The sequence below is a fragment of the Triplophysa dalaica genome, chromosome 10 (assembly GCF_015846415.1).
Source record: "Triplophysa dalaica isolate WHDGS20190420 chromosome 10, ASM1584641v1, whole genome shotgun sequence".
Lineage (NCBI taxonomy): Eukaryota > Metazoa > Chordata > Actinopteri > Cypriniformes > Nemacheilidae > Triplophysa > Triplophysa dalaica.
In genome coordinates, this window is record NC_079551.1 from 6,495,200 (window position 1) to 6,509,509 (window position 14,310).

Below are 14,310 nucleotides of genomic sequence, written 5' to 3' on the forward strand. Positions count from 1 at the left end.
ATAGAGGAAGAAACGCAGGGATGCACAGAAATGTACCATTTAATACTTACTATTTTAATATCGAATTATAATAAAAACAATTTTATTGTTTCTAGTTGACTGATAACCAATGATGACAAAATATTATAGATTAAGACTGTTTTGCCTGTTGATTTAATAGATGAATGATTAATATATTTGTATCTATTCCTATCTATATCTATCTATGTATATTTACATTTATATACAAAAATGTGTGTATTCTTTCTCTTAAATTTTTATCTATAATTATCTCTATATCTCTCGTGACAAATCATGCACCAGACAACAAATCACTCTGAAGTCATCTATTTGAATTAAGCACTCGTATTTGTTTGTTTACAGTACATTTTAATTTTGCTATAGTAAATAATCTCAGAATATGAATTATTTTTTATTTAAAGACCTTTGGATTTCTTTAATGATGGATACATGTGCTTTCTGGAGCTAACAGGAATATGTTCGAAGAATGTTTTGCTAACATTGCCATTACGTTAAAAACACGTTATTTCTTAATGTTGTTCCTCTTACAATGTACAATTTACAGTAAGAACAACATTTATATACCGACATGTTTAGAATGATTTAGTTTATCATTGACTACGTTTACATGCGCATTAATAATGCAAGTAAGGACTTAAATAAGGCTAAAATACACTTCAAGACTTTTGATCAGATTTTGCTCAGATTTTCAGTCTGGACTTGTTGCAGAAAGTCTGTGCCATTCTGCAGATATGATCAGTTAGTGTGTTTCTATCTGAAACTTTCAAAAAGTCTGCAAGTATGATGTCTAGTTGTAAAAAAATCTGATTTTAAAAGTCTCGTAGTGTATTCCAGCCAGAAACTTGTTAACATGACACCACTTTGCTCCCGTTTAAATGGAAGTTTTATTAGTCTGATTATTTGCCATAATACACAGCACAAACGATAATCTCAGATCCAGAAGGTGTGTGTTACTGGCTATCATTTTAATATATTCGCGTCAAATGCAAAACACCATTATGTGGACGTGGACGTGATGGATATAGAAATTTATATTGTATGGAAATTGTATTGTATTGTCCCGTATTATTGTATGTTTCCGCAACGGTGGTGTACGCTGTCATCGCATTCGCGCTGTTTCTGAATGAAAGCAAGGAGAAGAGATTGCAGACAGCAAGTTGTGTTGACGGTGACACTTAAGACTGTAATGTTTAACGTTACCATGAATTTGTGCTTAAGGTGCGTGACAGAAGCATATGCAAATCTTGATCAGAGCAGCATAAATGTGATTAAGCTGTTTACATGCCTTAATATTACGATTAAAACCGACGTTCATCACATTGGTTACTTTGATTATGTTAACTGCGATAATGAGCTTAATCATATTTTTTAAATCGAATGATTGCATTTCGCAGTATTGCCAAAATCCTAATATAATCACTTAACAAGGGTGCTTGTAAACGTAGTCAATGACATACTGTTGATGAAATGTTGTTCACCATGTTATTCAGCATTAATGCTAGCTGACCATAAAACGCACTAGGAAGTGACCATGTATTTCTCAGAGGTTAACTCGCATGTTGAGCATCTACCACAGATTCTGGGGTGCGTTTCCCAAAAGCAACTTTAGCCAACTATGGTCGCAAGTTCCGTTGTTGAAGCATAGTTCAACGATTTAAGTGTTTTCTGAAACCATCGTTCCAACGATCAATCGCTAACAGCATTGCAAAGTTGCGTGGTTGGAACTACAGGTTTACAACTGTGGTTAGAAGCATAGTTCTTTTTTATTATGACATGTGGACTTGCATGCATCATGCCTTTGAACAAACTAAGCAAGAAACATGCAGTGCATTATATATCCATAATTCGAAATACAAACAAATTTAATTTAACATCTTTTAGTTTGTTAAGAAAATACAAGCACTGTTTTTTTTAAAGTGCGCATGCGCACGAAACAACTTGCACTAGGACCCTGGGGAATCCCTGGGCGGAGACGTAGGAGGAAATTTATGAATGAATGAAATATCGTGAAATAAAATAACAATTAACAAAATAGGATAACTAAAGTCTCTGTTAAATGCAATGCATGTTATTTACAGAATTTGACATTAATTTGATCTGAACGTATTTATTCGTAGACATCATTACTCCAACACCTGTATGGCATCATCAACTAGATTGCTGAACCAACTTGGTTCATACGATCGATCTCCGACAGAGTAACTACGGTTTCGGGAAACAGTCTTAACTTCATCGTAAATTTCCCCAATGATCCATCATACTATGGTGGTCAACCAGCAAGTTATGTCGTTGTTCAGGGAAACGCAACCTGGCCGATTGTTGTTCTTCTACTCTAAATCCACTGAAGTGCTTAAATCTGGACACAAGCTCAAATCTCATTATGCAAATTCTCAGTGTCCAGCGCAAACTGATGAACAATTTCAAGCAACGCCTAGTTCATAACTTTCGCCATTTTCAATCAATTAATTTTTTAATTGGATCAAGTCAGATTATACATTTGAGCAAAGACCACTTTGGGTTTACCATCCAATGAGGTGAGACATTTTAATCGAAAGCAAGGGCTCTGAGGGAATGCTGATAGGCTCTTCAGATAGTGAACACTGATGAGTGAAGGTTACCTATCAAGCATTGATTTATAATTATCTTAACACATTTTATTCAGTCATTAAACATTATTGGATTTTATCATATAATGCAAATCATGGCTTAAAGCTACAATCCATCATTTTTACCTCTATATCGCCATCTCTCTCTAAAATGTAAAATTACAGGTCGCTTGACCTATTTATCTGTATCTGGACTAAAGTCAAATGGCATCAAACAGATTTAATTTTACAAGCTTACCTTTGCAAATCAGTGTAAAATATACAAACTGCATCTTTAATTTAAATTTTAGTAGGAATATCATTCAACTTTGATTCACACATTATAATTGTTCATAATTTTAAAAATACCAACCCCATGTGTTAAAAAGTCGGGACTTCCTGCAGAGATACATCACTTCCTGTTGACACTGTTCAGACCTGCCCACGAGCGTGCGGAGTTGGTCCAGGGTGGCGCTGTAGTTAAACGTCATCACGTGAGGCTTCTGGGGGGACGACCCTTGAACCCGTACCATCTCTGTGCTGTTGTGCTTAACCACCGTCCAAACCTTATCGTCTACGAACCAAAAACACACATCCGCATAAATTCAAGCTGAGGTCAAGTGTCAACAACTACCGCTTGAAACGTCAAGTGCTGCATCCTCCATCCTATTCACAATACTATTTTTATCAAATATTAGCCCGCGCACGCCAAAGTATGCAGTTCCAATCCATCTTTCATCCGTGCTGTTGGTTCCAAAATCAATCCTGTACTAAATTGAAAGTGGAAAATAGGAATGTACCCCACTGTGCATCTCCCCGCTTCAGTGAATCACAGAAGTGAGCTGTAATCCTGATAATAACACGCGCGAACCTTCCGTTAAAGAGCGCGGCTTCAATTAGCTTTAGAATAATAAAGCCGCACAGCAAGAGTCTCCCAAACCCTCACGAAAGCCGATCCTCTCCACGCCTTTGACGTCAGCCTTCCTTTACCCCATAAACTCCTCACCGGGGGGTTTTCGTTTACCCGGACGGTGGACACTTAAGTAGGTACGTGGCAGGCGTACAGTAATTTACATCATGTGGCATTGCAAATATAGGCTGAAATGGACGTCGCTACTCAGTAAATGTATGCGTAAGAGAGAGACAACTGCTTTGTCACAAATCATATTTCAAGGAAAGAGTAGCATGTGTTATGGTCTGGCAAAATAAAACCAGGACCCTCTTTCTACACCACGTGGACGGGGACAGCGCTGGCAGAGAGAACAACATCCATCAGCCATCGGACAAGTTCAAGGTCTGATTAATGATTCGGCCTTCGTGAGGATTCGAGCGAATTTCCCCACGGCCAAAACTTCCTTTCAACAATTCAACAACCATGTGCCTTCGAGAACTCCCATGCCACAAATAATACGAAAATATAGACTCTCGCAGGTCCTGCGTGTGGTTTCCGAGCCATTAGCGAGGCCAAACGGGACTTCGAAAATGATGACCGTTTCCAGACGGGTTTTCCACAACTCATGCTGCAGTGTTTACACTTTCAGGGAAATCAACCCTATTTACTCATGTGAAGCTAGAGAATGAAAGAAACAAAGCATTTGACAAAAATCTTTAAGCTAATTCCTTTATTCACCTTTTATTCATGTTAAAGATGATGTTCTTTTCCACAGTAAACTCACCGGTTATGTTGCAATATACGACGGTAGATTTGAGCGGTCCACTTCCATCAGGATCGATGGAGAAGAAGCCAGAGGCACTTCCTGTTAGCCTGTGGGCCTCACAGGAGGGTTCAAAGATGGCTGATGGGGGAAAAGCAATAAACAAGTCAGTTCATGTTCAGTTTCCTTGTATATAAAACGTAAGAAAATGAAAATGTGTTTGTAGAGCACACCCTTTTGTTCGTTTCATTTCTTTCCATAAACTAATTTATATTTAGAATATTTAGATTTATAAGAATAAGTTTTGTTAGAATTGTATAATATTTATATTATTTTAAAATGTATTACCATTTATTTCAAAATATTATAATTTAATCATATTTCTTTATGATATAAATGTTTTGTTTAGGAATTAGTTAACCCCAAATATAAAATAGTTTTTTGTTCTTTCTTTCATTTGATCTATTTGTTCTATTGCTTTCTTTCTTTCTTTCTTTCTTGGTTCCTTTGTTTCTCTTTGTATGGCTTTCCCTTTCTTTTTCAAATTGATGTAATTTCCTTTTATTATTTCGCTTTTTCTTATTTTTTTTATTTATTACATTTTCCCTATGATTTAAATGTTTTTCTTTCCATTTCTTTCTTTCTTCCTTTCACTCAATTTCTTTAAATATTTTTTTTCATGAATTTTATTTTTGTGGATTTTTTTCACTTCTTTCTTTCCATTTTCTATTTTCTGTTTCTTTCAAAAATTTATTTTCATTTGTTTCCTTTCAATCTTTATTTTTTTTCGGGTTTTATTAACTTTATTTCCTTCTATGTTTTTTTTTCTCTTTCCTTTCATTTTCTGTGAGGATTTTTTTCACTTTTTTCCTCTCTTTTTTCTTCTTGAACATTTCATTATGTCTGTTTATTATGTTTATGTTCGCTTTCCATTTTTATCTTTCTTTCATTCTTTCTTTCTTTCTTTCTTGTTTCTCTTTGTATGGCTTTCCCTTTCTTTTTCAAATTTATGTAATTTCTTTTTATTATTTCCCCGAAGAGGTAAACTTTTTTACATTTTCCCTTTGATTTTAACTTTTTTACATTTTCGCTTTGATTTTAACTTTTTTACATTTTCCCTTTGATTTTAACTTTTATTTTATTTTATAATACATCAAATTTCCCAATATTTCTTTCTTTCTTTCATTCCATTTCTTTCTTTCATTTTTTTTCTTTCCTGCTATTATGTGTAGGTTTGCATTCCATTTTTATCTTTCTTGTCTCACTTATAATTTTGTCCCCTTTTTCTTTCAGTTTTTTCCATATCATTTTTTTTCTTCTTTCATTCTTTCTTTTTCCACTTTATTTCTTACACTAAACTTAAAGAGTGAAAAGTTTGTACCACTGACAAAATTAAACAATGTTCTTGAACATGCTGTAATTGTGACTGTTGTAATCGTGGTCGACTCACAGTTATGACAGGTGGCTCCCGTGTACCCGGTTCCCGAGCAGTCGCAGAAGAACGTGTTCCACGACTGAGAACACTCTGCGTCATGCTCGCAATAGTTTGGAAGACATCTGAGAGAAAAAAGATGCAACTTTCACCATACTCACAGTCAGAAGGGGCACACAGATTACAGAATTACACAAACGACACACTGCGACATACGGTAAAATATCAAGCCGTAATACATTCTGTGCTCGAAGGGAACGTGATGTAAAGACGTGACATCAATCAATAAGCACAAGCGACTATAAGGAAATAGATGGGCGAGTCAGAAAGCTCATGAAGAAGGATGCATCAATTTTGCCACACGCTGAATACGCACTCAAGGATGAGAACGGTATTGAAAGATTGCGGTGGTGATGAAGTCTGGAACCAAGATCTCTTTCTCCATTTCTTCCGAGATTTTTGTCAAACCAGTGCAAGCAATACAGCTGTTGAAATGATGGACGACTTTGTGCATGCAGCGTTGAGCTTATTAACAGTCTACAAAATCAATTTCGGCTTACAAATGGGGTATTTATTGTTTAATCTCTTTGACCGCCAGGTAAACAATCTACACGCTCGTGATGCATTATGCGTAAACTCGTAAAAACGGTTGACTGAATCCATTGAGATGAGCAGATGACTTAAAAATGGAAACCTCAAGTCTTTTTTTTCAGAAACAATACACAAACCCGGTGATGCTTTGAAAACGAGAAGCTATTTAATCCAAAGCATATGCTAAACTCCTGTGTGTACAACTGCTCATCGAACTTGCAACACGTTGTGCTCGCTTGTTAAAACTCACCCCCAACAAAACCGTCAGGGCATGAGATTCGCTGTAAAATTACAACCTCGTTAATTTTGACGTTAAAATAGCGTTGAAATAACGTTGTTATAACGTCTGTTGACTCATCACATGCTGTACAAAATCTTAATACCTGCAGAGGTTTGGGAAAAACAAAAGCATGGATGACAGCAACTTTGATTCATCTTGTAGAGAGGGAACAAAAGATCATGAGAGGTAAAAAACTGCTGTCAGACAGCGTCGCGACAAATAACTCATCTTCACGTAGCGTGTGATGAGAAAAAGGGAGCGGGGGAATGACAGCCGCCTCGGTCACGGACCGGAGGATAGTGGTTGTGTCTGAAAGCCGGCGGAGGTCTTTTCTAAAACATACTGATCTCACCGCTCACAGACGCTGCAATATGAGCCCGGACTATTAACCCCCAAAAAACGTTTGAATACTTGTCTAATTGTGTCGTTTCTGCAACGTTAAGCACTAGAGGGCATTCTTTTGGAAAAAAGTACAGAAAGGTTAAGAGGAACATCATCTAAGAGGCTGAGACGTGATATCTAAACTGCTGTGTTGCGAATCTTCATTCAGCCAAAGCGGCTGTGATTAAAGATTATCTCTCTTTCGATCTCATTTCAGTTTACGCTTCTGGTAAGCGCCTCATGAACAGCAGGGCATTATGGGTAAAAATGATTCACAGGCCTGGATGGCAACATATTTTCATCCATAAAATATGCTCGCTATTCAGGGCAACGGGAGGGGGATTGTTGGCGGGAGAAGCGGCGTCTTGGCCCAGTGGCCGCTGTCCAAATCTCTATCGATCTGCCTGGATGGATCAAACTGCGAGGACAGGGACTTGGGGCCCAGCTATAGGTTAGACATTGTGATAAAGAGGCGAGCAGACAGGACAAAAGCAAGATGGCTAGATACAGAGCTAGAATGAAAGATAGCAAGCGTCTGAGGGAAAGTACGCTAGGCTAGGTGTCCATAAATGATTTAGGACGGCGATCAAAGGTCACTGGAGCGGAGGCACCTCTTCGGGACTTTCTCGCTCATTCTAGAGGACAGCCAAAATTCACAAAAGGCGTCGGTTATCTTCATTTGCTTCGGTTGATAAGCTTTATTGAACCAAAAAACAGATGAGCTTACTTCCAGCTTCCGTACTCGTGGCTTGCGAGCCTCATGTGGCTCTCTAATGACACTCCTACTCGACAGATCATACTCACATTTCTTCACCAAATTGTTTTTTAATAAGTTTTTGCCTGCAGATTGATAGTCATAATGACACTGTTTCTTACCGTCACTGATAACCGATGAATCAGAATAAACCTTTACTACAAAGCGCCAATAGACAAATAGGAAGTACACGACAAAGTTATCAAAGTTTACTAAAACTATCAAAACATTACTGCTAATTGAAAAGAAAAAAACAACCTGATGATTATTTGAGGTTTTTAGGTGAAATAAATTAAATTTATGTTTATATTTAGAAATACAAAAAACATGAATAAATAAAAAAAATCCCAATTTTTTTTTTTTTAATTTAAATGAACATGAAATTTTTATTATTTTAATTTTTTTTTTAATCCTTAAAAAGCGAAATGAAATTTGCAATGTTGAGACCACATTCCCCGCGAACCCCTTTCAACCTTTAGTTAGTGTGTAATGTTGCTGTTAGAGCATAAACAATACATGCAAAAGGATAAAAATCTAAATTCAGTGCCAAGTGAGATATTGTCTTTAACCAAATTCGCTTTTCAAGGATTAGAGAACGGCTGTAATCAGACTACAGCCCTCTACTTCCCAGGTATATGATGTCACTATTCCACCAAAAAAGGGGCGAGGCCTACCTTAGGGAAGAGGAAGAGCCGATGGAGTAGTGTTAGGTTATCAGAGATTGTAAACATTTGACTGACCTGCCTGCTAAACTTACTTTCTAAAACACTTCTATGAAATGTCCTTTGAAGTCCTGCTTGCAAATGTCTCCTGGTCAATCTGCTTGTTTTATTATCCAACTCAGGTCCAATATGAAAAGGCAAAACTAATGCTTCTGTTATTAGTAGGGCTGGAGCAATTAATCGAATAAATCGATTAGTTAGTCTGTGACGTCACTATAGATAACGAACATAAACATTACTTAGACTGAATGTGGTCATAGTTTAAAAAGTTTGCGTCTTTCAAAATGGATTTTAAATAGATTCATGTAATCATCAACACACTGTGTTGTCTTCACGAAAAACGACACTGCTTTACGATATGTGAATGTGCCCCGTGCAACCCTTTGCAGTTCACTTTTGGTCATATGTCACACTTTTTGGCCAAAGTGGTCATATGACACTGCTAAAACGAATATAATCGTTTGTTTTGGATGAAATGCAATGTGTATATACGATTTAAGGTTAAAAAACGCTGTATTTTCTACATACCGTGCATGCTTGTATCTCCTTTTTGCCCCGCCTGTCTGAAACGCACAGATTTTTTACAAAGCTCATCGCATTTGGCGGTCTTTTAAAAAAATCATACCACTAACTGACGTAGATTTGTGGGGGTGTGGTAACATGAGGCGTTTTAGGCAGGTCTGGATGAGCATTCACTTTTAGATAGAAAGCATCTTTTGTTCAGACACTTAATTTTTTTGCAATTTTACGTGTATGATACATGCATGGGCAACTTATAAAATAGAAAAACACGTACTACCGCCATACTGGATGACATTTTTTCATTTTAAGTAGCACACAATCAACATCATTTAAAGATATTGAAAACCCTCCATGATTTTCAAATTGCTCATAGATTTATGGTCACAACAACAGAATCAATAAAGTTTCTAAATATCCGTTGTTTAGTATATATAAAATCACCATCTATTACTATATAAAGTAGTGGACAGTATGCTGATGTAGTTTATAGTTTAAGTGCTGTCAGTGTGTAGGTTCACATTTTACTTTAAACGAATACGGCATAAATACATTTGTTAACGTTGAACCGTAAATTTCTCCCATCTTTCGCGGAAAGCGTCATGGGACGTCGGAATAAGGTGGATAGAAATAATAAAAAATTTAATAAAGAAATAAAATGAAAATTACAATTAATCGACTTGCATTTTATTTTAAAAAGTAATTGAAAATGCAATGTTGTCTTCTCAATAAACTTAAATATGTTAAAGTTGAGGTGCTAAAATTAGGACCTAAAAACACACTTAACTAAAACTAATACTGAAATAAAAATAAATTAGACTTATATAGAAGTACAAAAAACAAAAAGTGTGACAAAAGCACAAAACAAAAAAGCTAAAAGTTTAAATTGTGTGTCTAATTTAATAACAACAATAAAACTTAAAAAACAAAACTCTAACAACTTTGCTTTTACTTTGGATGCTGGTGATGGATAATTAGAAATGACTAACACGCTTCCACTAGAATTAAGCATTCATATACTTTTCAAGTATCACACAGGTTTCAAAGCTAGCTAGCTAAAGTTAAAATTAAATTAGACACAGACAGATCTAACATATGCCATTGGGATTGGATTTATTTATAAATATTTTGTATATCAAACTTTATGTTTAATTCAGCAGAGGTTACAGTGATGGTTTCTTCTGTTATATTAACCTCATCACAACACAGTTCAGGTCGGTTTTAGTTCAACGGTGATGGCTGGTCAAAAGACCATCTGAAATATTGTTTGACAAGCAGGCATGAGAGCGAGAGGTTTGTGGAGATGCGCCTGGAACTGACTTCCCCCCGGACCATTCACAGCATGTTGGCAGAGCTAAAATCACAATTCATTCGCACGCCGGCTCTGCCAGCAGTCATCTGCCCGGGTGCCAGGCCTGAGAATTTGCCCTGTGAAGAATGTGCCTCACTCTGCCAGAAAGACCTGCAGAGACGAGACTGACGAGTAGAGATTTCAAATCTCTCTCTCTCTCTCTCTCTCTCCTCCGATTAGCTTTCTCTGCCTATAAAGCTCTTATCCAAACAAGTCTATCGCTCTGTTTTTCCAAAACAACCTTTCTATCTAACACTCTTACTTTGCTTTCCTTCCTTATCCTTCCTTTTTAGTTCACTTTCTTTCTTTTACTTACTTTTGTTTATTGTCTCTTATGTTTTTTTTTATGTTGCGTTCATTTGTTTGTTCCATTATCTATTCCACTTTATCCATACATCCCTTTCATCCATCCATCCATCCATCCATCACTCTCCATCCATCCATTTTTTAATCTCTATCTATCCATCCATCCCTTTCATCCATCCATCCATCCGTCACTTTCATCCATTCATCTATCCACCCATCTATTAATCCCTCTATCCATCCATCCATCACTCTCCATCCAACCATCTATAAATCCCTATCTATCCATCCATCCATCCATCCCTTTCATCCATCCCTCACTTTCATCCATTCATCTATTAATACGTTTCTATCCATCCATCCATACCTCTCTATCATCCATCATCCATCACTCTCCATCCATCCCTTGGATCCATAAATCCATCCATCCATCACTCTCCATCCATCCATCTATTGATCACTATCTATCCATCCATCCCTCTCTATCCATCCCTTAATCCATCCATCCCTCTCTATCCATTCCTTCATCCATTCATCCCTCGCTATCTTCCACCCATCAGGCTTCATCCATCCCTTTTATGCATCCATCCATCCATCCCTCTCTATCATCCATCACTCTCCATCCATCCATATATTAATCCCTCTCTATCCATCCATCCATCACTTTCATTCATTCATCTATTAATCCCTCTCTATCCATCTATCTATCCATCCATCCATACTTTTTTATCATCCAACCATCACTCTCCATCCATCCAATTCATCCATAAATCCATCCATCCATCACTCTCCATTCATCCATCTATTGATCGCTATCTATCTATCCATCCATCCCTCTATATCCATCCCTTTATCTATCCATCCCTCTCTATCCATTCCTTCATCCATCCATTCCTCGCTATCTTCCATCCATACATCACTCCCTATCCATTCTTTTCATCCATCCATCCATACATCCATCCATCACTCTCTATCCATCCATCAATGAATTCCTCTCTATCCATCCATTAATCCCTCTCTATCCATCATTCCATCCCCCCGCACATTCATCCCTTCATCCAACCATCCATTCATCACTATTTTCCATCCATCCATTCATCACTCTCTATCCATCTCTTCATCCCTTCATCCATACACCCTGCTCAACAACCCACCCATTCATCCCTCTCTATCCATCCATCGTACTCTCTTTCTTTCTTCTCTTTCTCTACACAGCATTCTTTTTCCTCCAGTGCTGTAATTCTAGACTGTTTTGTACCTCCCTGTTTATCTCCCACTCGTGTGTGCACATGTGCCGTACACCAGACTGTGGAAAACATGCCAGGCTGCCGAGGGATGGAGAGATAATGGAGAAACTGTCTCATTTGCTCAGTCCCTCTATCCATTCAAATCTGTCATTACATTGCTCACGGTGAAAGCAACAATGAGTGCTGCGATGTCACATGCACAAGAACACGCACAGTATCGAGAGCAACCCAGTGTAGTGTCTACACACACTCATATGCAGATACATGTTTTAATGCAATAATGCAAAATTAATTATTTTTCCAAATCACTAATTACCTCAAATGTATTGCACTCTTTCAAACACCGAACAAATGCATTAGAGTCCTTGTTAGTTGCTCTATAAAACTTTGCCCACGGCTTTTGTGCTCACTGGAAATACACCAGCGTTAAACACACTTCAAGTGTGAGGTTTGTTTGTTATTCAAAGAAGCATCGCAACAACTGCCGGCCCTCTTGGGCAAGGTATGAAACATATTCCACATTTGAAGTTTCATGCAAAAAAGGTGAACGGCAATTAGCTTGCAAATCGCTGCCGCAGATTTTAACACGGCGCTTCTCTGTTTTGAAACCGCGCTTGTTTGTGTGACTCATTTTCTCAAAACAAGCAAACTGCAATCATTTATTTAAAAACGTATCGGTAATTAGCATATCAAAAGGAATAGCTAATGCATACACACCGGTCGCGAATGCCACAGATGTCAAACTGGAGCTTGCTGTAGTTTCCCAGCAGGCCTTGCTGCACCAGGTACAAGTTATTTGGCTGGTTGTTAATGACAATAGAGCGTATGCAGCCTTGATAGGTCACCGTTGGATTCCGACATCCCGGATTGGCTAGCGTTGGGGGGCAACCTGTTAAACATATTTCCAATGGACATAAAACAGACGTATCAAAGTTTAACAAGGTAAATACCCAAATTGTTTAGACAAGTTGTATGCATGACTTAACATAAAACGGTACGATGTTGAAAAAAGTTAGGCAAGTAACTGATAGAATATCCAGCTTTTCATTCATTATATTTTGGCTACATGTTGTTTTATGTAATCTCTATCAGCAAGCCATAGGAAATGCTATATCAGTCAAAATAAGCTAAAGTTGCACATTTTGGAGGTTTTTAATACACCTGTGGCAAATGTAGGCGTAAACCACAGCAGACGACCATCTGCTTTGTCACCGATTAAGCAATAAATACAGTTACGGCTGCACAAAAACAGTTTAGTCCCATCTATTTGCAAATCATAAGAAAACACTTAAGGCTATATCATAAGCACATTTTTCAAATATGTTTTTGCTTTATAGCATTTTTTAAAGATTAAAATCTATATTTTATTTTAATAAATTGTGACAGTTCACCCAAAAATTAAACTAAACAACGGCAGTCCCCATTGACATGCATTGGTTTTGTGTCCATACAATGGAAGTCAATGGGTGCCGCCTATGTTCGGTTACAGATGTTCTTCAAAGTATCTTCTTTTGTGTCCTGCAGAAGAAAGAAAGCCATATAGGTTTGAAATGACAAGAGGGTGAGATTTTTATTTTTTTTTAATAATTTTTTGTTGAACTATTATTATATTAAATCTGCTTTCATCATACTGTATATAATTATGTATAGAATATTTTCTGTAATAAAGAAAATGAGATTTCGTTTGATGCAAAAATGACAATTTACGGAGTATATGGGGAAGGATAATGTTATTAATTGTTATGAAAACAATATCTAAATGGAAAAAATATATACAGAACATTTTGTATCATTAAATCACAATTCATTTTTAATTTCCTTCTGAAAAAATATGAGCCAAACATGATGAGTTCATCCAAGGTCAAACAACCGATAATCTATTTAAAAATCATTATATCACTCAAAATATTTGAGTAAAATCAAGAAACTTTTTGATTAATAAAAAACCCACATCACCCTTCATTAAATTAACGTTCTATAACATAAAACAATGACAGTGATTACAAAAGCTTGATTAAGAACTTTACTAAATATAGTTATTATCAGCCCCCACAATTCAGTCTGACATTAATGATGCTCATCACCTTCTGTCACTGCCTCATTTCCAACCAACACTTTTTAATTATAAAACCACCACCCACCTCCAATCAGCACGTTCTTCCCAGGCTGCGCGCTCTCCTTCAGCTGCATGGTGGACGCCGCCTCGTCGTCCACAGAGAGGGACACCTGCAGTCCACCCACACTAATGGACACCGCGTGCCACTGGCCGTCACTCAGAGCCTGACCTGGCGGAGGCAGACACAGAACCGTGTTACATCTCGGAGGCCGTGCATTAATCACGGCGGGTGATTGACAGATCTGGGGTTTGCGCGTTGGAGCTCGTCGAGTTAATCTGCATATGTCAGCCCGGCGGAGAATCCACCATTCCCCCCGAGAGGGACGTGCAGGGATTCGGTTTGGCGTCGGCGA

General features: G+C 37.4%; 1 protein-coding gene across 2 annotated transcripts in view; it reads right to left on the reverse strand.

The window, feature by feature from the left end:
* The window catches only part of cntnap5b (contactin associated protein family member 5b), a 50,831-nt gene that overhangs the window by 11,727 nt on the left and 24,794 nt on the right, over positions 1 to 14,310 (reverse strand). For both annotated transcript variants that reach the window (XM_056759563.1, XM_056759561.1), the window contains exons 9-13: positions 13,983 to 14,126; positions 12,559 to 12,730; positions 5,712 to 5,818; positions 4,283 to 4,402; positions 2,980 to 3,180 (exon numbers count right to left, since the gene is read on the reverse strand). In XM_056759563.1, the coding sequence (XP_056615541.1) occupies positions 2,980 to 3,180; positions 4,283 to 4,402; positions 5,712 to 5,818; positions 12,559 to 12,730; positions 13,983 to 14,126 (744 nt within the window). The remainder of the gene's footprint in view (positions 1 to 2,979; positions 3,181 to 4,282; positions 4,403 to 5,711; positions 5,819 to 12,558; positions 12,731 to 13,982; positions 14,127 to 14,310) is intronic.